General features: G+C 50.5%; 2 protein-coding genes across 2 annotated transcripts in view; one reads left to right on the forward strand and one right to left on the reverse strand.

Moving 5' to 3' along the window:
• The window catches only part of RAB11FIP5 (RAB11 family interacting protein 5), a 59,248-nt gene that overhangs the window by 22,922 nt on the left and 12,531 nt on the right, over positions 1–23,795 (reverse strand). Inside the window, exons 2-3 of the mRNA XM_083571032.1 lie at positions 6,880–7,322; positions 4,774–5,515 (exon numbers count right to left, since the gene is read on the reverse strand). Of these exons, the coding sequence (XP_083427158.1) occupies positions 4,774–5,515; positions 6,880–7,322 (1,185 nt within the window). The remainder of the gene's footprint in view (positions 1–4,773; positions 5,516–6,879; positions 7,323–23,795) is intronic.
• WDR54 (WD repeat domain 54) overlaps positions 1–23,795 on the forward strand; it is a 285,494-nt gene that overhangs the window by 65 nt on the left and 261,634 nt on the right. The gene's annotated exons all lie outside the window — the stretch shown is intronic.

A 23,795-nucleotide genomic window follows, 5' to 3' on the forward strand; every position in this document is an offset into this window, starting at 1 on the left:
GCCGCACAGAGTAGCTGCAGAAACCCAGCCTGATGGGTGGGGTATTATTATTAATTATTATTATTATTCGGCAGGCTCCTTCGGCCACCCTCCTTGAATCCCAGGCAAGACAGCTCTGGGTGGCTCTCCTTTAGCTTGTGTGCAAATTCTGCCTCCACAAGGCGGGCACACGGGGAAAACCGAATTAAGCTGAGCATCTGCACCCTTGGAATACCAGCTGCTGAAAATCGCAGGAGGGGAGGTTTGCTCTTGTGCCCGAATCCTGCTTGCTGGTTCCCCCCTGGGGCATCTGGCTGGCCACTGGGAGAACAGGATGCTGGACTAGAGGGGTCCCCTTGGCCTCATCCTGCAGGCTCTTCTGATATTCTTATGCCTTTAAGGTGTCAAACCACAGCTGCATATTCCTGCATTGCCGGGCGTCGGACTAGATCCGCCTTTCTCCACCTGCGGGGCCCCAGGTGTTGTTGAACTACAACTCCCATCACCCCTAGCTAGCAAGGCCAGAGCTCAGGGATGATGGGAGTTGTAGTCCAACAACATCTGGGGACCCACAGGTGGAGAACTGCTGGACTAGATGATTCTCAGGTCCCTTCCGACTCTACAATTCCACGATTCTTTGCTGCTTTTCCCGTATCAGACTAAACCAACCAGGTTTGAGGTTCTTTTATTATTAAAAACCCCCAAACAACTTTGGTCCAGGGCACCTCAGAGGTACCCGAATCCTTATATCCCAGCTTGATCACTGAGATCATCTGCAGGAGCACTGCTGGTTGGTGAAGCTCATTTGACAACAATGAGAAACTGAGCCTTTTAGTGTCATGGCCCCAGTCCGGTGGAACTCCCTGCTACTGGAGATTCAGCAGATGCCTTTTGTGTGCAAACTTTTAAACACCTGACAAAAACATTTCTATTCTGCCAGGGCCTATGCACACTATTAAGAACACATCCTTCTACAGTGACTAACCGGTGTCTGCTTTTAAACTTTTTTATCTAGTTTTTATCGTGCAGCTTTATGTTCTATTGCTGTAAACAGCTTTGATCTATTTTTGAAATGACACAGCGGTATATAATAAGAAATAAATTACGGCATATGCTTTTTACAGACTAGAAAGATTCAATGCCAGATGGGCAGGGTATAAATAATAAATTTTATTATTATTATTATTATTATTATTATTATTATTATTATTATTATTATTCCGGATAAATATTAGGAAGAATTTCCTGGTGGTAAGAGCTGTTTAACAGCGTAACAGATTGCAGACTCCGTGGAGGCTTTTAAGCAGAGGCTGGACGGCCGTCAGTCACGGATGCTTTTGCTGAGATTCCTGAATTGCTGGGGCTTGGACTGGATAGCCTTTAGGGGTCCCTCCCACTCGACAGTACTGCGATTCCTTTGCATCGCCAGACACTGGAGAAGAAAGGGCTCCTCCGTGTCTCCCCCAGGGGCCCCCAATCCTCAGCTGAAGGGGATCCCAAGAGCCACGACAGCCCCTCTGCTTCTGCAGGAGAAGCAGGCGCAGCCCCACTCGCCTCCCCGCCCCCCCGGGAAGGGGAACGTCAAAAGAACCACGGCAGGAAAAAGCTGAAAGCCTGAGTGAGCCAAGCCCTGTTTGCGCGTCACATGCTCCAGTCAGCATCTCATCATGCGCCAGAACAACACATGCTCCAAAAATAACTTTCCTGGTGCTCGGCTCGGGCTCATCGCTATTTGGCTTGGGGGGGAGACCGACAGCCCAGCTGCCCCGCAGGCCTGGACCTCACTGGTGGACGGGACTGCAGAACCGGCACCAAGACAAAGAGCAACTTCTCTCTCTCCCTTCTCTCTGCGCCCTTCAGGACGCTCTTCGTCAGACACAGCGACTCAGAAACGCACCTGGAAAAAGGCAGCTCACGACCCAGGAGAGGGTGGCTCTCAAACCGTCGACACACACACACACAACCCGAGGGGTCCGCAGTGCACTTCTGCAGGGTCCACAGGCCCACAACTGAAGGGGAAGGTGGGAAATCAAGGCGCCCTCCACTGTCAGAAACAAAGAAAGACTCCCTTCTGCACTCCAGTGCAGCTGTACTGATGGAAGATGCTGGAGGCGGAAAGGGCCTCTGCATGCATGCCCCACTCCAGATATTTAGGGCAGGTGACAACACAGGTTCGTCCACCGTGCCCGAGCCACCAGGGAGCAGCGCTCGGCCATTTCCCCCCAGCATGCTGGGTACAGCTGCATCGGAGTGTAGAAGGAAGATTCCACTTAGCAACTTCCCCATGTGGTGGCTGCAGTGGAAGAAAGCCAACCTGAAGGATCTCTGCCTCGGGACAGAGAAGGAAAGCGTAAAAGCAGGGCAGCGGGACTGACGCCATCACCAAAAACAAAACCTGAGATTTGGCACCAGGAAAAGACCCTGCTTTTCTCAGTGTCCGGGGACGGGACTTTGCCCTCAAGGCGGCACGGAAGCTGCCCATGGCCTTGGCCAAACGCTTCTGCCTTGAAACCCCCCCCCCAAAAGATGTCGTCATTAAACGAGTTTCAACTTGACGGCAGCACAACATTCAAAGCCAAACCCCAACATCCGACCACCTGCAGCAACACTGCATTCAATACTGCCATTCCAGAGCCCAGCTGGGGGACTGAGGAGAAGCTGCAGTGCTCAGAACCGAGACAGGAGCCTCAGAACAACACACACACACCCCGCCCCCTTGACATCTGAAACACCCTGGGGGGGATCTCAGGGAGGAGGCACCAAGGAAAGGGGGCCGTGCAAAGATTTGGCCCAAGCTGGCAAGCCGCCTCTGAAGCCCCTCCTGCCGGAGCCTTGAGTCTCGGGCAAGACGATGGCAACACAGAGCCAAGTGCCCACTTGGAGACCAAGGCCCAGAGTGCCCAAGGCGGCAAGACCTAGAGAGCCCCAAAGCCCCAAACTGCCCTGTCTGTTCTTCGCGACCTCGCTCACCTTTGCCTTTAGATCCTCAGAGATGCCACACGGGCACCTGGGCATGCCATTCCCAGTGGTCATGATCCAAACTTGCCACATCCCTAGGCACAAGTCAGCCAGAGCAACCAAGCAGAGCCTATCCGCCCTCGCAGATTTCTAGTGGTACCTCGTTTTGCATCTGCCCCGTTTAGGGTCCATTTAGTCCAATGTCCGCATCAAACCCGCAAGTACCAGAATGGGTTACTTCTGGGTTTGCTGCTCGCGCATGTGCAGAAGTGCTAAATCATACTTCGCGCATGTGCATAGTGGTGCTTTGTCGAGCATCCGGAGCTCCGGAACAGATCCCAGACGCAAAAGGAGCTATGAATGTACTGCCAAGCTACGCACCACACAAGCACACCCCAGACCTTTGCCATGGCTCCAAAAAGATCTGTGAGCTTCGCAGGCAGCAGCCCTTCCAGGGACACCTGGAAACAAAAGCTGGATTTCTGCTCCGAGGATGGCTAAGCCTCCCCCCACCGCACTTCCTCTCGATGCGATACGGAGCGATAAAACTCCCCAGAAGTTTAGGAAGTTGATGCAGGTCTTAAATCGTTTTTCAGTTCAGTCCTGATTTTTTTTTTAAAAAAAATGTTTCAAATTGTTGTTTTTCACCAGTTTTGCCAATGATTTTTTTTCCCTGTTTTACTCTCTTTGCAAAGCACATGGAGGTCATTGTTGGTTTTTGCAACCAATTAGTGTATAAAGGTAAAGGGACCCCTGACCATTAGGTCCAGTCATGGCCGACTCTGTTGCGGCGCACATCTCGCTCTATAGGCCAAGGAGCCAGCGTATAGCTTCCGGGTCATGTGGCCAGCAGGACTAAGCCACTTCTGGCGAACCAGAGCAGCGCACGGAAACGCTGTATACCTTCCTGCCAGAGTGGTACCTATTTATCTACTTGCACTTTGACGGGCTTTCAAACTGCTAGGTTGGCAGGAGCAGGGACCGAGGAACGGGAGCTCACCCTGTCGCAGGGATTCGAACTGCCAACCTTCTGATCGGCAAGTCCTAGGCTCAGTGGTTTAACCCACAGCGCCACCCACGTCCCTAATTAGTGTATACATTTTATAAAATAATCATCAATTAAGAGGAGTGGCGTGGAAAGTGACAAGGAGGACGTTGTTCATGTCATGCTCAAAACCAGGTTTTTGAGCAAAGCAGGGCCGCTTCCTAGGACAGCTCTGTTGCTGGCTGACTCCACTTCCGACTCTGCAAACTACTCCAGCCCTGCCAAAAAAGAAAGCTGGCAATTCTGAGCCTGGCAGGGAGGAGGGCAGGAGGGCAGAGTCCGACAGAGCAGCAGCCAGATATCCCACTTCCCCCTTGCAGCTCCACGCGGGACCCTCCAGCAGCAGAGGCGCCCTGGGGAGATCTGCCGGCTGCGGATCCTGGCCCTGTTTCTCCCTGTTCACCCCGAGGCCACCTTGGCCCCTTCGCCCTGGGGGAGCTGCCTGCCTGTCTCTTCTCTCCAGACCCCCCTCAAGACCTGCTTCAGCAAAGCCTTTCTCCACCGCAAGCCCAACTGCGCCAGCACAGCCTCCTCACCCAGTTCTCCCCCACCAGACCCACCAAACGTGGGCAGGGGGCCCGTTCCACAGGCTCCGCGCCCCCTGCTTCTTCCAAGTCCTGCCCGGAGCCCAGCAGGCACAACACAGAGGGCCAAGATGCAGCAGCACACAGACCGGGGGCCACGACCTGCCGCTCCCAGTGCCACCCTCCTCCCTGGCAGACACAGGCAACACCAGCAGTGGGACAGAAGCTCCCCCCCCCCAAAGCCGCGCTCCCCGGCCAGCCTCTCACCTGGGCTTGGGGGGCATCTCCTTGGCATCCTGGAGGCTGAACCAGCTGCTGCTGCTGTTCCTGCTCCTGCCCCTCTCTTCTCCGGCCGCCACCACCACCCGGGGGGACGGCTCCCCGCTCTTCCCGCCGCCCTCTTTGCTGCTCCCCCGGCGGAAGAAGCCCGTCTTGGAGAACCTCTTCTCCTCCTCCGCCTCCTCCTCCTGCTGGGGCCGGACCCTCCGGACCTCCCCGGAGAAGACCATGGGCGTGGCAATCTGGATGGGCTTGCTCTCGGCGTGCAGGGCGGCCGCCGCAGCCGCCGCTGCCTCCTCCTCCTCCCTCCTGGCCCTGACGCGGTGCTTGTTGAGGGCGATGGTCTTGACGGACAGCTTGTCCTCCTCCTGGGCCGCCAGGATGGGAGGGGAGGGGATGAAGCGGGGAGGGTCTTTGGGGGGCGCCTTCGGCAAGATGCCGCTGGACCAGGGCGGCAGGTCCGGCTCGGGGGCGGCCGGGGGGTCGGATCCAAAGGCCTCCTCCTGCGGCTTGCTGGCGGCGACGGCAGCGGCAGGAGGGGGAGCAGGCGCTGCGGGGAGGAAGGAAGGTTTTGGTGTGGGCTCCTCGCAGTAGATGTGGCTCCCGTTGATGCACAGGGAGGACCGGGAGATGGGCTCGTTCTGGGGCTTCAGGCTCTGGGTCGACTGGGAGGCCTCGTCGCTGAAGGCCCTCTTGTGGGTCAGCTTGGGGGAAGGCAGGAAGTCTCTGACTGGAGAGGAAGAGAGAGGAGGGGAAGGGTAATTGGGGGGGGCAGCCGTCCGCATCGCCCACAAGGCCCCCCAACCCCCTCTGGGTCTGCACCCTTCCGGCTCTTGAGCCGCAACAGATCCCGGAAGAGGAGAATGCATTACAGTCCATACCTCGGGTTGAAGTAGCTTCGGGATAAGTATTTTTGGGTTGCGCACTGTGGCGACCCGGAAGTAACAGAGCGTGGCACTTCCGGGTTACGCCGCTTGCGCAGGCGCTCAAAATGGCGTCATGTGCATGCGCGGAAGAGGCAAATCGCGACGCGCAGACGCGGGTTGCGTTCGCTTCTGGATGCGAACAGGGCTCCAGAACAGATCCCGTTCGCATCCAGAGGTACCACTGTACTGTATTTTAATATTTTGTTGGAAGCTGCCCAGCTGGGGAAGCCCAGCCAGATGGGCGGGGTATAAATAATAAATCAAATCAAATCATAATCTAATTCAAGAAAAAAACACACACACAAAAAAAGACCAAATTACAATTGTTACAATTAGTGTTGTGTCAGCTACCCTTCTTCTTCTTCTTCTTCTTCTTCTTATTATTATTATTATTATTATTATTATGGCAGCCAGGAGGCTCGAGGCACCAACTGCCAAACCCCTAAGCAGACCCCCTTCCAGGCCCTGTTCAAAGTGCTGAGAGAGGGTCTCATGGAACATCAGGATAAGAACCTACAAAAAGCCCTTTGGCAGCAGGATCAGGCCAAAGGGGGCCCATTTCATCCAGCATCTCGTTCCCACAGGGGCCGAGTCCAGTGCCACAGAAGCACAGGAACCTCAGGAGAGCACCTGCTGCTGGATCAGGACCATGGCACATCAAGTGCGCATCCTGTTTTCACGGCTGACTCGATGCCCTACTGGCTTTTTAAATATTATATTATGCATTTTGCGTTTTTATGTTGTAAATCGCCATGTGATTTTGGAAGAACGGCGGTATATCAATTTACTTATTTTTTAAAATGTGACTTTTACCGTCGTACCTCTGCTTATGTATCCCTCTGGATACGGAAACTTCGGGATGCAAATGCGGCAAACCCAGAAGTATTTTTCCGAGTTCCGCCACATGCGCAGAAGCGCTCTACACACATGCACGGAAGCGGTCCCCCAGTTGCGAATTCCTCAGGATGCAGCCAGACCTCCAGAACGGATCCCATTAGCAATTTGAGGTACCCCTGTATTTCCTCATCAAAGTACTGCACCTTTCTAGGCTCTACTCAATCACAGAATCATGGAGTCGGAAGGGGCCCCCAGGGATCATCCATCCCAACCCGCCGCAATGCCGGAATCTCCCTCAACCAGCTATTCCCCCCGCCCTCCTCCCTCTTACCAGAGCGGTCAGTGGAGAAGCTGCTGTGGCGGCTGGGCGAGGGCACCATGCCCGCCTCGGAGGGTCCGATGCCCACCAGGCTGCCGGCCGAGGAGAGGGTGCTGTCGGAGCCCAGGGAGGTGTTGGACTGGGTGAGGGAGGACTTGCGCAGCTTGTTCTTGAAGAAGAAGCTGCCCTTGGCCTTGGCCTTCTTGCCCGCCAGGCCAAACTCCTCGTCGAGGGCCCCGCTGCTGCTGGGCACGATGGCCGAGGCCGACTCCAGGTCGTACTTCTGCCGGCCCTTCAGCTTGTCCTTCAGCTTCCCAAAGGGCGACCGGGGCTTGTCCTTGATGGACAGGTCAAACATGCTGGCCGTCAGGCTGTGGCGCGTGAACTGGATGCTCAGCTGGATCTCCCCGCGCTCCTTCTCCTTCTTCCCAGGCTTGGAGTGGAGCTTGTACCACCTGAGGGGGAAGAAGGGGCAAGAAACGCATGAGAAATGTGCCAGGCCAGGGCCCCGGCTAGTCCCCCATCCCCTTCTCACACAGGCCTGTTACCCCCTCCAGGATCCGTCCCTCATGTGCACGACCTCAAATCTCTGAGCATGAACATGCCCTCTGGAACTCCCTGCCACTTGACATCCAGAGCCTCAACTATCCTCTTTTCGGAGTCTCAAAACACCCTTGTTTCATCAAGCCTGCCCTGTGGAACGCCCTCCCAGCAGATGTCAAGGCAATAAACAACTATTTTACTTTTAAAAGACAACCGAAGGCAGCCCTGTTTGGGGAAGTTTTTAATGTCTGATGCTGTATTGTTTTTAATATTCAGTTGGAAGCTGCCCAACTGGGGCTGGGGAAACCCAGCCAGGTGGGTGGGGTATAAATAAGTGAGTGTCTGAAGGCGGTTGGAGGATGGATGGCGGCTAACAGATTGAGGTTGAATCCTGACAAGACAGAAGTACTGTTTTGGGGGGATAGGAGGCAGGCGGATGTGGGGGATTCCCTGGTCCTGAATGGGGTAACTGTGCCCTGAAGGACCAGGTGCGCAGCCTGGGAGTCATTTTGGACTCACAGCTGTCCATGGAGGCACAGGTCAATTCTGTGTCCAGGGCAGCTGTTTATCAGCTCCATCTGGTACACAGGATGAGACCCTCCCTCGCCAGAGTGGTGCATGCTCTGGTTATCTCCCGCTTGGACTACTGCAATGTGCCCACAGACTGTCTCGCCAGAGTGGTGCATGCTCTGGTTATCATCCGCTTGGACAACTGCAATGCACTCTACGTGGGGCTACCTTTGAAGGTGACCCGGAAACTACAATTAATCCAGCATGTGGCAGCCAGACTTGGGGACTGGGAGCGGCCGCCGAGACCATATAACACCGGTCTTGAAAGACCTACATTGGCTCCCAGTACGTTTCCGAGCACAATTCAAAGTGTTGGTGCTGACCTTGAAAGCCCTAAACGGCCTCGGTCCAGTATACCTGAAGGAGCGTCTCCACCACCATCATCCAGCCCGGACACTAAGGTCCAGCTCCGAGGGCCTTCTGGCGGTTCCCTCCCTGCGAGAAGTGAGGTTACAGGGAACCAGGCAGAGGGCCTTCTTGGTGGTGGCGCCTGCCCTTTGGAATGCCCTCCCACCAGATGTCAAAGAGAAAAATAACTACCAAACTTTTAGAAGACACCTGAAGGCAGCCCTGTTTAGGGAAGCTTTTAATGTTTAACAGACCACTGTAATTTAATAGTTTGTTGGAAGCCGCCCAGAGTGGCTGGGGAAACCCAGCCAGATGGGCGGGGTATAAATAATAAATTATTATTATTATTATTATTATTATTATTATTATTATTATTATTATTAACAACAACAACAACAACAACAACTCCCTGCCTCTTGATATCAGGAGCCTCAACTGTCCTCTTTTCACCTGCTTTTTGTCTATGGTTATTTTAGCTTTTTAAAAAAGTCTTAAATTGTTATTAATTCCTCCCCTTGATAAAATTATTGTTTTACCGTTTTGGCAAACTGAGGTTGTTGTTGTTTTTTTACAATCAAGCAGGGTACTGATTTTATGAAATGAACAAACAAACGAAATCTGCAAGCGGCAGGGGGGAAATCTTCATGCAGAAAGACACTCCAGCCCCCACCTGACTGCCCCGCCCTGGGAACCCAACCTGGCTCTTTGGGAACCCAAATCAAAATAACAACTTGATTTCTTACCCACCCTTTACCCGAAGGTCCCAGGGTGGGTCACAACCATTTAAAGCTCAATATTAAAAGCATATTAGAAGCACTATTCTTTTGCAAGGTAAGATTTTAAAAATGCAAGGAATCAGCAATGTGGCAAACACAACCAAGCAACGAAAACTGCAAGACATGCACAAAACAAAGCAAAACTTGCTCTCTCTGTGTGTCTGTAACTTATTAAAATTTTCAAATATTTTCACAACAACCCTCAAGTCAAACAATTACATTATTTCATAAGCTGACTTCCTCCCCTCCCCACGGTGATTTTACTCAGACCTTTTCTCCTGCGTTACATCTTAATCCATTGCAAAAAGTTTCTCTATTGCAATTATTTTGTCATTTTTCTTCCACTGCTGAATTACTGGACTGCTGTCACTTAGTGGAGAGCAGTTTCCGCTACAGATTTCTCATGGCATTGCAGCCCCCCTTCCTGCTCTCGTGTGTCCCATTCCCAAATCCTCCCCCCAGGACCCCCACCCCCAGGTTCTCCTCTGGGTCTTGCCTGAGACAACAACCCCATGTCCTTCACAACCCTAAAACACCACAAGCCCCAGCGCAGCCTCTCGCTCCTCCCATGGCGCAAGGCAAGCCGTTTTCGCCCCAAAACTCCCGGAACAAAATATGCTGAAGCAGCACCTCCAAAACACAGGAAGCGGGGTTTTGGGGGGGTGTAGAGGGGAAGAGGGACACAGCCGCTGCGTGAGCCCTTGCACGGTTTGCTCAAAGGCAGGATGCGCTACACAACTGGTTGGCAGCTGATCTGGGAGGACTGAAGGCATCTGATTATTTGTAGAAATCAATTCTTTGTTCCTTGCCACAAACACCATTGTTGTCTCATTGGCAGCATGTCAGATTTAGTTGGAAGCCTGGAGGTTTTGGCCCCCCAGAGTGCAAATTGGCCAGGCGTCTACTGAAGCCCACAGAGGTTTGGGACCAGCTCCAGGAAGACCCCTTCCCCTGGCAGGCCAAGTCCTGCTACACAAGCCGTGCAGCTGAGACACACCCGTGCCAACCTGGGTGCCCAAGACACACACGTACGCCAACCTCGCAAGGCCCCAGAGGTCCTGGCAGCTGCTTGCCCCCATCGCCCTCCCACCTTGGTTGCCTGCAGGGAGAACTCTGAAACCCTCTGCAGCAGGATTCCCCCAAACTTGGGACGCCAGCTGTTGTGGGACTACAAATCCCATCGGCCCCAGCTAGCAGGACAAGGGGCCAGGGATGATGGGAACTGTAGGGCAGCTGGAGACCCAAGGCTGGGAGTTGGGAGACCCAAGGCTCGACATTCTTCTCCTCCCACCCCTGCAAGTGTTTGAAATTCCCTGGGCACCAGTGTTGTAAACAAAAATCTGCCCCTTTTTCCCTTATGGGGTATCCAAGAGCCCATATAGAGTCCTTACGTAGGTTCCCTATTGGTAGGAGAAAATAACAGAGGCCAACCAGAGAATATTGGGAAGCAAAGCAGCTAGTAAGCCTGATCTGTATTAAACTCTTGCAACAGGGTGCCCCCTTCACACTCAGGAAAGGAGGAGGACCCAGAACCAAGGTATTCCCACCCTTATATAGACATTTTAAATTCCCTGCCCCGGAGCTCAAGACCACCCCTCCATACATCATACATACATCATAGAAGGGGTGTAACCTAAGACCACCCCCCAGATACATCATACCTACATCACAGAGAAGGTGGTCTACAGCAGAAATCTGAGCGCTTTGTTTACCTCCTGTCTGGCAGGTTACCTGTTGAATGGTCACTTGACTGGATTGCCTGGGGAGCCTGGCCAGTCTTTTGTAATGACAAATACTTAGTTCCTGAGCCAGTTCACAGGCTCACCCTATTCATACACAGACATACCCTTAAGACAGGATTTGTGAGGAAAGAGACAAAGGGGAGGTTTCCCACTTTGACCTTGCAGAGAAATAATTGAGGTCAGTTTGGGAATAAAAAATGGTTTCAGGTCGGTCTTCCTGTGCTGATCGATGTACGTGCTTGGTTGGTACACTTATGAACATTTAACATATATCTAAGACCAGGAGCAGCTCCGACACCTGCAGTTCCCACCTGCAACTGATCTTCAGGAGCATCGCTGCCTCTGATTGCGGAGACCCAGCATAGCAATTGTGCCTGGGAGCCCCCAATAGCCCCCCCCCCCCCCGCTTCCTGGGTCCTCTTTTATTTTTATTATTTATTAACAATAGGAGAAGAAGGCGGCGGGCTGCTGTGGGGACTCCCTGGTCCTGAACAGGGTAACTGTGCCCCTGAAGGACCAGGTGCGCAGCCTGGGAGTCATTTTGGACTCACAGCTGTCCATGGAGGCGCAGGTCAATTCTGTGTCCAGGGCAGCTGTTTATCAGCTCCATCTGGTACGCAGGCTGAGACTCTCTTTGCCCGTGGACTGCCTCGCCAGAGTGGTGCATGCTTTAGTTATCATCCACTTGGACAACTGCAATGCGCTCTACATGGGGCTACCTTTGAAGGCGACCCGGAAACTACAACTAATCCAGAATGCAGCAGCTAGACTGGTGACTGGGGGCGGCCGCCGAGACCACATAACACCAGTCCTGAAAGACCTACATTGGCTCCCAGGACGTTTCCGAGCACAATTCAAAGTGTTGGTGCTGACCTTGAAAGCTCTAAATGGCCTCAGCCCAGTATACCTGAAGGAGCGTCTCCACCTCCATCGTTCAGCCCAGACACTGAGGTCCAGCGCCGAGGACCTTCTGGCGGTTCCCTCACTGCAAGAGGCCAAGTTACAGGGAACCAGGCAGAGGGCCTTATTGGTAGTGGCACATGTCCTGTGGAACGCCCTCCCATCAGATGTCAAAGTGATAAACAACTACCTGACATTCAGAAGACATCTGAAGGCAGCCCTGTTCAGGGAAGTTTTTAATGTGTGACATTTTAGTATATTTTTGGTCTCTGTGGAAGCCGCCCAGAGTGGCTGGGGAAGCCCAGCCAGATGGGCAGGGTACAAATAATAAATTATTATTATTGTTGTATTATTATTATTATTATTAATAATAATAATAATAATAATATTCCAGGCGGCTTTTGCTTTCCCCAAAGGATAGGGAGCCCCACTGCAGAAATCGGTGGCAGCCCAGGATTGGGGGGGGCAGGGACCCAGGAGAGCGAAAACAGGGCAGCAGCTGCCCAGAGGAGCCTCCCCGATGGAAAGGCCTGCCAGGAACAGGGGCAGCCGGTGAGTCAGGGAAAGTCTTTCCACTCAGAGGAGGGTGGAGACCCAGCGCCGCCAAAACAAACATGTTGTCCGGATCAGCCCGGCTGTGTATCTTGACCAGCAGAAACACAGCTCTCTCCAAGAGCAGCTACACCAGATTCCCCCCGCCTTTTCTTTTTCTTTCGTTGCAGACACAGCTCAGGTCTTTCCACGTACAAAACGCACACTAGATTCAGGTCCACTAGATCCCCTCCAAAAAGCAAGCAAACCCACCAGACGCCAGCAGTACGAACACAGACCAAAGTCAGGCAGGTATTTGACTTACCGTATTTTTCTCCCTATAAGACGCACCAGAACACAAGACACACCTAGTTTTTGGAGGAGGAAAACAAGAAGAAAAAAATTCTGAATCTCAGAAACCAGAACAGCAAGAGGGATCACTGTGCAGTGAAAGCAGCAATCCCTCTTGCTGTTCTGGCTTCTGGGATAGCTGCGCAGCCTGCATTCGCGCCCTAAGACGCACACACATTTCCCCTTACTTTTTAGGAGTGAAAAAGTGAGTCTTATAGAGCAAAAAAAACGGTATTTGTTTAAGACAGGGGTCAGCAAACTTTTTCAGCAGGGGGCTGGTCCACTGTCCCTCAGACCTTGTGGGGAGCCGGACTATATTTAGAAGGGGGGAAAATGAACGAATTCCTATGCCCCACAAATAACCCAGAATTGCATTTTAAATAAAAGGACACATTCTACAGTCATATCTCAGGTCACAGACACTTCAGTTTGCATTTTTTCAGGTGATGGACCACCAAAACCTGGAAGTACTGGAACGGGTTACTTCCGGGTTTCGGTGGTCGCATATGCGCAGAAGCACTAAATTGCACTTTGCGCATGCGCAGAAGCACCGAATCGCAACCCGTGTGTGCGCTGGCGCAGGTTACGAACGTGCATCCCGCACGGATCACATTTGCAACCCGAGCGCCCACTGTACTCATGTAAAAACACGCTGATTCCTGGACCGTCCGCGGGCCGGATTTAGAAGGCGACTGGGCCAGATCCGGCCCCTGGGCTGTAGTTTGCCTACCCATGGTTTAAGAAAACTGCCATCCTCCTGGACCTTTCAGGGGGGGGCCTGCAAAGGAAGGACCCTTGGCCTGCTGCCCCCAGAGACTTTGGCCCGGCTCAGACGCCCCAACAAGGCAAACACGCTCTTGAAAGGGAATCGACCCCCCCCAACAAACCGTAAACCCCTGCAAATAAATAATAGGTAAACATAAAGGGACCCCTGACCATTAGGTCCAGTCGTGGCCGACTCTGGGGTTGCGGCGCTCATCTTGCTTTATTGGCCGAGGGAGCCGGCGTTTGTCCGCAGACAGCTTCCGGTCATGTGGCCAGCATGACTAAGCCGCTTCTGGCGAACCAGAGCAGCGCACGGAAACGCCATTTACCTTCCTGCCGGAGTGGTACCCATTTATCTACTTGCACTTCGACGTGCTTTCGAACTGCTAGGTTGGCAGGAGCAGGGACCGAGCAACGGGAGCTCACCCCGTCACGGGGATTCGAACCGCCGACCTTCTGATCGGCAAGTCCTAGGCTCTGTGGTTTAACCCGCAGCGCCACCCGCGTCCCTAAATAAATAATAAAACCCTGCAAATGAATTGCTTTCCGTATGTGACAGTTTGGCTGTATTTCCTGCAAAAGCCAAAGGGGGTGAGAGGGATGGGGGGGCGGTTTTACAGTGCTTGGAACAGGTTCTCTTCCAGGCCTGGAGGCAGCAACCTGTCTGGTGGGGGGGGGTTCTCTTTCTCTTCTCTCCCCCCACGGCCTTATCCTGACTTAGAGCATCTGCTGCGTCCCTTTGGCTTCGTCAGGATGGATGCTTCTGTCACTGGGCTGCTGGGAACAGACCAGGGTGGGAAAAAATCAATGGTTTGTGTGTGTGTGTTTTTTTAATTTAAATCGGATTTTTAAAATAAAATGCTTTTGGAGGAAAAATCTTTCCAAAGATCATTTTCTATTTAAGTTACATTATGGCCCAAAGGCTAGTCATCAGGAAATAAGGATTTGTTTTAAGTTTTTCATGTGAGCTAAAACTCAGTCTAAGTTTTTGTTTTTTTAATTGTTTAACCACATCAGTTAATAAACATGGCTACTTATGCTGTAATGTTATTGCTTCAGCTAAATAAATTATTATAAAAGGAAACGATTGTTTTTCTCCTTCCAATGAAGTATAGCAGAAAAGCCGTCCAAATATAGTTAGCTTATTACACCCCATGATAATTTCATAATTATCTGTCTCTGCATTTCTAATACCAAATCAGTAACTTTTGATATAACTGTAAAAACTACGCTGAACATTTATTATTCCAAAAATAATAAACCTTCATCTGTTTGTCAATATTAAGATTCTACCAGCAAGAATGAGTCTTTCTGTAAAAAAAATAAAAAAGATTTAAATCAAGTCTTACTGAGTCGTGATTTAAACCGATCTGAATCGAATCCACCCTGGAACAGATCCCAGTTTGCAGAGTTCTGGGGGAGCAGGTGTCCCTCTGCGGATTCCCTCTGCCCCAGGAGCAGCACTGCGGGGGTCTTCCCTGCCCCCTCCCTGTGCCCGCTTCTCTGCTTGGCATAAACACCCAGAGCTCCTATTTCGCCCGGGGGTCCCTGGGACGTCTTGGCCCCCCTGCCTGGGCAAAGGACAGGACAGGGCCAGGCAGCCGGGGAAGACGGGCAGGTTTGTGATCCCACAACCAACTCTCAAGTCCGCCCTCTGCCCCCCCCCCCTTCGCCTTGCAAGGCAGAACTTGCAGGGGGTGGGCAAGTAGGCAGGGGAAGGTAGCCAGACGGACGGACAGACGGACAGATAACACGGCCCTGGCCACGGAATGACGGCACCTTGCAGAACTTCTCGTCCCAAAAAAGAAAAAACTGTTTATGTATGCTGCAACTGCAGCGAGGACATTGCTAGCACAAAGATGGAAAAGTACTGAAATACCAGCTACAGTGGTACCTCTGGATTCAAACAGGATCCGTTCCGGAGCCCCGTTCGCATCCTGAAGCGAACGTAACACGCGACTGCGTGATGTGCATGCGTGGGTCGCATTTCGGCGCTTCCGCGTATGACGCCATTTTGAGCGTCTGCACATGCGGCGGAACCCAGAAGTAACACGCTCCGTTACTTACAGGTCGCCGCGGAGCGCAACCCAAAAATATTCATCTCGAAGCTACTTCAACCCAAGGTATGACTGTAAAGAAGAATGGCAAGGAAAACTGATGGAACACGCTGAAATGGCAAAATTAAGGGGAAGACTTCGAGATAAATGACTCTGGAAGTCCCAACTCTACAATTCTATGGTTTTAAGGAAAATTCAAAGCCCACGACACCTTTGGTAAAGGCCTTCTCGGTGGTGGCACCCACCCTGTGGAACGCCCTCCCATCAGATGTCAAGGAAATAAACAACTATCTGACTTTTAGAAGGCAGCCCTGTTTAGGGAAGTTTTTAATGTTTGATGTTTTATCGTTTTTTTAATATTCTGTTGAGAGCTGCCCAGAGTGGCTGGGGAAACTCAGTCAGATGGGTGGGGTACAATTTTTTATTATTATTATTATTATTATTATTATTATTATTATTATTATTATTATTTTCTCCAATTGGAGCGCTCGCAGGCCAGCGTTTCCCAACTGTTGTTTATACTACATTTTTTAAGATTTGCCTTGAGAGAGTCTTTAAACCTCTTTTGTTGACCACCAGCATTACGCTTTCCATTTTTAAGTTCGGAATAGAATAGCTGGTTTTTGGAAGACTGTAATCAAGCATCCGCACAACATGACCGGTCCAACAAAGTTGGTGCTGAAGAATCACCGCTTCAACACGGGTGATCTTTGCTTCTTCCAGTCACCCCCTGCAGGACTGAGCAACCTGCTGCGAGGAACTGTGGTTTAGCCTGACATCTGAACACAGCCAGAGTTCGGAAGCAAACCCGGGGTCCTCAAAAAAAACCACCCCAAAAACCTTGTCCTGTGCCCTCAAACAGTGGGAGAAGTCTGAGACTGAAGGGGGCAGCTCCGGCGGACTGCTCTGAAGGCAGAGAGGAGTGGGGGGGTGCTGAAACCCCCCTCCCTCCAGTCTCTGGGCCCCTCCTTGCTGAAATATGCTGCTCTCAGCAAAAAAAAACAAACCGCTGACTTCAGAGCAAAGTGCGCAGGCTCCTCGCGCCAGTGAGCAGAAAACGGGGGTGGGGGGCAGGAAGGGAGGGGCGCTTGAAGCACACCCAGCCGGCAGCTGCTGGTGGGCGAAGGGAGGCAGCCGAACGGCCCCCAGGGCATTGCAGGGAGTCTTTCTGCAAACTCCCACACACTCTTGGAGAGCCCAGCAGAAGACTGGATGGAGCCTCTCTCTCTTTTCTTTTTCTTTTAACACAAATATTTTACTGTTAAAATAATTCAACATTAATACATACATATTACAAATATACAAACATACATTTCATACAGTCCTTAAAAGTATTCATACACACCCCCACTCAATCCCACAGATACTTCCTTTTCCCACCACCATCCCTCACTTGTGTTAGACTTCCAATCTACTCAATCACAATTTCTTTCACTTCTATTACTTTCTTTCACACACTTTTAAACCAATTTTCTACTTCTTTTTCTGTTACACATTGTTATCCATCTTATTTAGTATTTCAGTACTTATAACGGAACTTGTTTATTCTAATAGGAGTTCTGATTTTTCAATATGATTTTGCAAGTATCCTTTAAACACCTTCCAGTCCTTGTCTATCTTCTCTTTTGAGATCCTTCCGATTTCTCCCATTGTTTTGGATATATTGTAATACTCCAATAATTTGGCAAGCCACTCTGTTTTTGTCGGTATAATACCACTTTTCCAATTTTTCACAATCAATAGCTTTGCGGCTACAGTGGCGTATAAATATAATGTCTCGTCTTCTTCCTTTAGACTTCCTGGTACTATTCCCAATAGAAAACCTTCTGATGTTTTCCTAAATGAATATCTAAACATTTTTTTTATTTCATTATATATTGTTTCCCAAAATTGTTTGATGTTTAAACAATTCCACCATATCTGCATCATAGTACCTTTTTCAGTGTTGCAAGCCTCACAGGAGAAGACCCTCCGCAGTTGCAGCCCCCTGGCGCCCCCTCCTCCTCCCAAGAGGCCTGCCTCTTTCCTGCAGTTTGCAAACCTTCTCCTGCCATCAGCAGAAATCACGTCTAGAGCAGCAGCAACAGCAGCAGCCCACACAGCAAGAACACAGTCTCACACAGAGACACACAGGCACACTCTTCTCCCACAGGTGCACATGGGTGAAAACAGGGTCCAATTGCACCAAGGCCATTCCTGCAACGTCCAGGGGCTCACAGCCTCCAAGCCACACACACACAGTCTGAGGGCTTCCCCCTTCTGAGTCGGGGGGGGCCCTCCCCGCCTCCCCCCATCCCACCAGAGCCGGCGCACAAGTGCCTTAAGCCCCGAACAGCCGCCCATTGTCTGCTCACATGCCTGGGCTTTGGAGCTTAGCACCAGATATGACGGGGAGGAGAGGCGCCGTGGGAAAGTCGCGCTTTGCATGAACCCCCCGAGGAGGAGTGAGGGGGGCACTGCGGGAACCGGGACGCACCTGCGGAATAAGGTGCTGCACTGGTGTCAGAAGGCGACATGGCAGGCAGCCCTGAGCCCCCAAAGGAAATGCCAGGAGAAGCAGAGTCCGGCCTGGTGGGCCTGGAATGCCCTGAAGAGGATGCCAAGCCTTGCTCAGCATCGGCAGCCGATGATTTCACAGGCTTCAAGTTACAAACACACACACAAGGCGAAGAGGAGACCTGAGGCCTGGAAGAATTGCAGAGAGAGAGAGAAGTTGTGTTTGTGTGTTGTGCGCAGCCCCTCTGGTCCAGCACCTGGTTCTGACAACAGCGGACCAGATGCCCATGGTGGGAAACTCACAAGCGAGACATGAGCACAAGAGACTTCTCTGCACGTGCAATTCCCTGGCATTCAGAGAAAACAACGGCGTCCCTATAAGCCCCTGCAGAGAGAGGGGCTGCTCTTCAGGACCCCCTAAAAGTTGACCCTGCAGGCGGAGGTCATCCCCCCGCCCCCCGCACCACAGGCCTTTGTCCTGCCTTTGTGCGTTCAAGGAAGCCAACATCCCAGAAGATCAGAGGAAAATATCCAAGGATTCTTAAACTGAGATCTGCTCAGTGCCATAGAGGGGAGGCAGGTCCCCAACTGAGAGAAGAGAATCATCAAATTTCAAAGGTGGGGTGGACCCCAGGGGTCATCTACTCCAGCCCCCCGCAATGCCAACGTCTCAGCTGCGGATTCCCCAGAGAAGCAGGTGCAGATCTGTGCCATCACCAACTGACAGCAACATCAAGTGACGACTTGCCGCCTATGAGAAGGGAGTGGGGGGGGGAGCAGCCCCAACTACACCTCCTAGGCGTCACTGTCATGCCCAGGGGGAGAGAAGGGGGTGCTCCCTCTTCACCCACGAGCCACGGGGTGGGGCTCCAAAGGTTTGGATATACGGGGGTTTTGTGGAACCCACGGAACTGAACCCCATAAGACGCACCTGACCGTAAGACGCACCTAGTTTTTAGAGGAGGAAAACAAGAAAAAAAATATTCTGAATGAAACAGTGGATGTCTGATTTTTGTGGTTCATGCTGTGGCCACAGACATGTGATCTGATGGTGAATTTGGGGTGACCCAATGCAAAAATCCTGAGGATCCATGTGGATCTGTGCTTTGTAACCACATTTTTGCACCATTTCAGCCCCACGCAACAGTGGGTGTGTGGTTATTTTGGTGCAGGCTGAAGCTATGGACATGCTATGTGATCTGATGGTGAATTTGGGGTGACCCAGTGCAAAAATCCTGAGGATCCATGTGCTTTTACCTCCCCCCTCCCAGGCAGCCTCCTTTATCGCTAGAGTCCCTTATCTCCCCTCCTGATCGCTTGCTGATCAGCTGCTCAGCGGCTTTGTTTCAACACCCCCTTCCCTCTTTCTAAAAAAAGAAGAAGCACGATCTGCTTTTTGCCCCTGGGCAATTCGGCTCCAGGGACCACGCATTTGCTCTATAAGACACACAGACATTTCCCCTTACTTTTGAGGAAGAAAAAAGTGTGTCTTATGGAGCAAAAAATACGGTAATTCTCTGTACCAAAGTTGGGATTTAGGAACAGAGGGAGATGCTTTTTGCAGCTTCAGATAATGGGTCTGTCTTGCTCAGGTTTGATCACATTGACTTCCAGTGTCTTTCCAGCCCTGTCTGCAGATGCTACTGGGATGGAACCAGGGCCCTTCTGCATGCAGAGCAGGTGTTTCACTCCTGAACAACGGGGGGGGGGCTCCCCTTATTGAGGCACCAGCCTCTTGGTTGTCCTTCCCCACTTGGTCTGCACACCGAGGGCACTAATGCGCAGAGGGCACCCCAGTTGGAGGCAGAAATGCTTCTGAATGGCAGCTGCTGGGAAGCACTGGAAGGGAGGGTTCCTAAAACCAGAGAATTGCCTAGAATAAAATTTAAAATATTAACTGACGCAAAGGAAAGAGGTGGATTTGCCCTGCTAGACCTTAAACTTTACTATGAATCAGCAGCATTCTGCTGGTTGAAAGAATGGCTGCTTCTTGAGAACACAGACATTTTGGACCTAGAAGGTTTTAACAATGTTTTTGGATGGCATGCATATTTGTGGTACGACAAGGTTAAAGCACATAAAGCATTTAAAAACCATATTGTCAGGAAAGCATTGTTCAATGTCTGGATAAGATACAAAGATTTACTGGAAAATAAAACCCCAAGGTGGTTGTCACCAATGGAAGCGAAGGCTCAGAAAAAACTCAATATGGAGGCCAAATGGCCGAAATATTGGGAAATATTGGAACAAGAAGGAGACAAATTGAAATTGCAGAGTTTTGATAAATTAAAAGATAAAGTGCGAGACTGGCTTCATTATTATCAAATAAGAGAGGCCTATAATTTGGATAAAAAAATTGGCTTCCAGGTGGAAAAATCAAAATTGGAAACAGAACGGTTAGATCCCAAAACTAAGATACTTTCAAGAATGCATAACTTGCTGTTAAAATGGAATACGCAGGATGAAACGGTTAAATCTGCTATGATCAAATGGGCACAAGATATTGGTCACAACATTATGTTTGCTGACTGGGAACAGTTGTGGACCACCGGTATGAAATTTACGGCATGTAATGCCCTAAGAGAGAATATTATGAAAATGATTTACAGGTGGTACATGACACCAGTCAAGCTTGCAAAAATCTATCATTTGCCCAATAACAAATGTTGGAAATGTAAAGAAAATGAAGGTACATTCTTTCACCTTTGGTGGACGTGCCCAAAGATTAAGGCTTTCTGGGAGATGATCTATAATGAAATGAAAAAGGTATTTAAATATACCTTCCTGAAGAAACCAGAGGCCTTTCTCCTGGGCATAGTTGGCCAATTGGTGCCAAAGAAGGACAGAACTTTTTTTATGTATGCAACAACAGCAGCAAGAATACTTACTGCAAAGTATTGGAAGACACAAGAGTTACCCACCCTGGAAGAGTGGCAGATGAAGGTGATGGACTATATGGAACTGGCGGAAATGACTGGCAGAATCCGAGACCTGGGAGAAAAGTTGGTGGAAGAAGACTGGAAGAAATTTAAAGACTATCTGCAGAAACATTGTAAAATTAATGAATGTTAAAATGATGTTGGATTGAAAATAAGTGGCATTAGCAACAAGGTTAATAAGAATATGCAAAAATGAATTGATAATGGATGAAAATATAGAGTTATAATATGTTAAGATATAGAGTTAAGATAAACGAAAGAGGGTAAGGATTTGCTGATTTGATTATTTAAATGGGAATACAAAAAGGGGAGGTGTGAGGAGGCCAAGGAAACAAGCTAATGAGTTTAAAGTTACAAAAAACGGATTTGTTTTTAATTCTTTTTTATCTATTTGTTTTTTGTATTTCGTATTTTTATTCTTCTTTTTTCTTTTTTCTGTATGCTCTCATTTTTGTATCTTTTTCTTTCTATATGACTTTTTTTTTCTTTTGTAAACCTATGTTTTTGTAAAACCTCAATATCTTTTAAAAAAATAAAATAAAACCAGAGAATTGCAGCGTTGGAAGGGACACCGAGGGTCATCTAGTCAAACCCCCTGCAATGCAGGAGTGGCTCTTGTGCTCGGATCCTGCTTGCATCTGGTCGGCCACTGGGAGAACAAGATGCTGCGCTCGATGGGGCCTTTGTCTGATCCAGCAGACTCTCCTTATGTTCTTTTTTGGTATAATTAAGTTTTTCTATTTTACATTTTAGAATATTCATTTGAGCAACCTTAAAATATCAATGTCTTCCCTTCTTCCATGGTTCATTTTGCATGCCGTAGATCCCTGCATATTTGACATAAACTAAAACATTCCGTGTTCCATTATTGCATCCATCAAAACTTATTTACACTGCCAAATTTATCTTAATGCTGCTCACGTTTTCAAGTGTACACAATTTCCACCCTTGTATTCATTAAACATTTCCCAATCTTCTTTAAACGTATGTTCATCTTGTTCTCTTATTCTATATGTTAAGTCTGCCAGTTGTGCATATTCCATCAGCTTAACTTGCCATTCTTCTTCAGCTGGGACCTCACTCATTTTCCATTTGGGGGCTTATAAAACACGGGCCACAGTAGTGGCATACATAAATAGCCTTTTTTTGACACCCGGGAATTTCCATCTGAATTTCCCCAGCAAAAAGGACTCTGGTTTTTTTTGGAAAAGTAAGGTAAAGGTAAAGAGACTCCTGACCGTTAGGTCCAGTCACAGATGACTCTGGGGTTGCGGCGCTCATCTCGCTTTACTGGGGAGCCAGCATTTGTCCGCAGACAGTTTTTTCCAGGTCATGTGGCCAGCATGACTAAGCCGCTTCTGGCGAACCAGAGCAGCGCACGGAAACGCCGTTTACCTTCCCGCTGCAGCGGTACCTATTTATCTACTTGCACTTTGACGTGCTTTTGAACTGCTAGGTTGGCAGGAGCTGGGACCGAGCAACGGGCGCTCACCCTGTCACGGGGATTCGAACCGCCGACATTCTGATCGGCAAGCCCTAGGCTCTGTGGTTTAACCCACAGCGCCACCCATGTCCCATTTGGAAAAGTACTTTTCAACATTTGTTTCTGATTCCTTATGCTCTTATCCCCAAGTCCCCCAGCCTTCGCTCGTTTTCGTCCCCATGATCTGAACAGCTGCATCAAAGAACAGCACCCCCAAACACTGGGCTCCTCATCTCTCCGTGTTCCCATTTCAGCCCCTGTCTGCCTCTAGGGGAGATGGAAGGCAGCCCTCCCTGCGTTTGGGGCCAGGGAGTCTGGCCTGCTCCCCTCAGCCCTGCCTGGGGGGGCACCCTCCAGGACCCCTCCTGTTCATCTTTCCTCCTGCTGTTCAGAGGCAGGCTGCCTGCCCCCTTTCCTTCCTCCTGGGGTCCCTGCAGGAGGACCCTGCGGGTGTCGCAATCGCCCTCTTCCTCACCCCGCCTGGGCGGCTGTGGTGCAATCTTTGCACGGGGACGGAGGCTGCTGCAAGACCTCCTTTCCGACTCTGCGGGGAGAGGGGTTTCCTGGCGCTGTCGAAACCCACAACCATCAAGCGAGATCTTGGGGCCAGGGAGGGAATTGGAGCTGGGAAGCCTTTGAGCCACTTTCTGTCCCAGGAGGGCTCCTGGGACTGCTGCTGCCAGGAGGGTCTTGAGATCTTCCAACTGGGGGCATTTTCCTCAGCTGATGCCTCAGCTAGGGTGGGCATCCTTGCTGAAGGGTTGACCCTCCCCTCCCCTTGTGGTGGGGAAACTTTCCATTTATTTTAACTTAAAAAAAGAGAAGCTTTTAATTCAGTTTTTTGCAAAAGAGCTGAAGGGTTAACTTGAGCCGAGGGGCAGCTGCGTCAGCACCAGAGCTCCAGACAGACCTGGCATTCTAGGAGACCTGCACATTCCTGCATTGCGGAGGGTTGGACTAGATGACCCTCGGAGCCCTTAGGAGCTACAATTCTAATTCTCTCCCTGTATGCCCCACAGAGGACCTTAAGGTCCATACATAGCAACACCCTCAAGGTCCCGGGCCCTAAGGAAGTCAGACTAGCCTCAACCAGAGCCAGGGCCTTCTCAGTGGTGGCCCTGGCCTGGTGGAACGCTCTGTCTCCTGAGACCAGGGCCCTGCGGGATCTGATTTCTTTCCAAAGGGCCTGCATGACAGAGTTGTTCCGCCTGGCCTTTGGCTTGGAATCAACTTGATCCCCTCCCCCTCTTTCCTTTCTCCTGTGACAGATCTCCTATTTAGGGACTTCCCTGGCTTTTTTCTGGCCCACGTAGGACCAGTCCGGATAGTTGGCCTTGGTGAAGACTTGATGTTTTCATCCCCAAAAAAGTTTTTGATTTGAGTTTCCACTGAAATGAGGCTGCATTTAAATGTTTTTATGTTGTATT

Source organism: Podarcis filfolensis (assembly GCF_964270895.1).
Source record: "Podarcis filfolensis genome assembly, chromosome: 9".
Lineage (NCBI taxonomy): Eukaryota > Metazoa > Chordata > Lepidosauria > Squamata > Lacertidae > Podarcis > Podarcis filfolensis.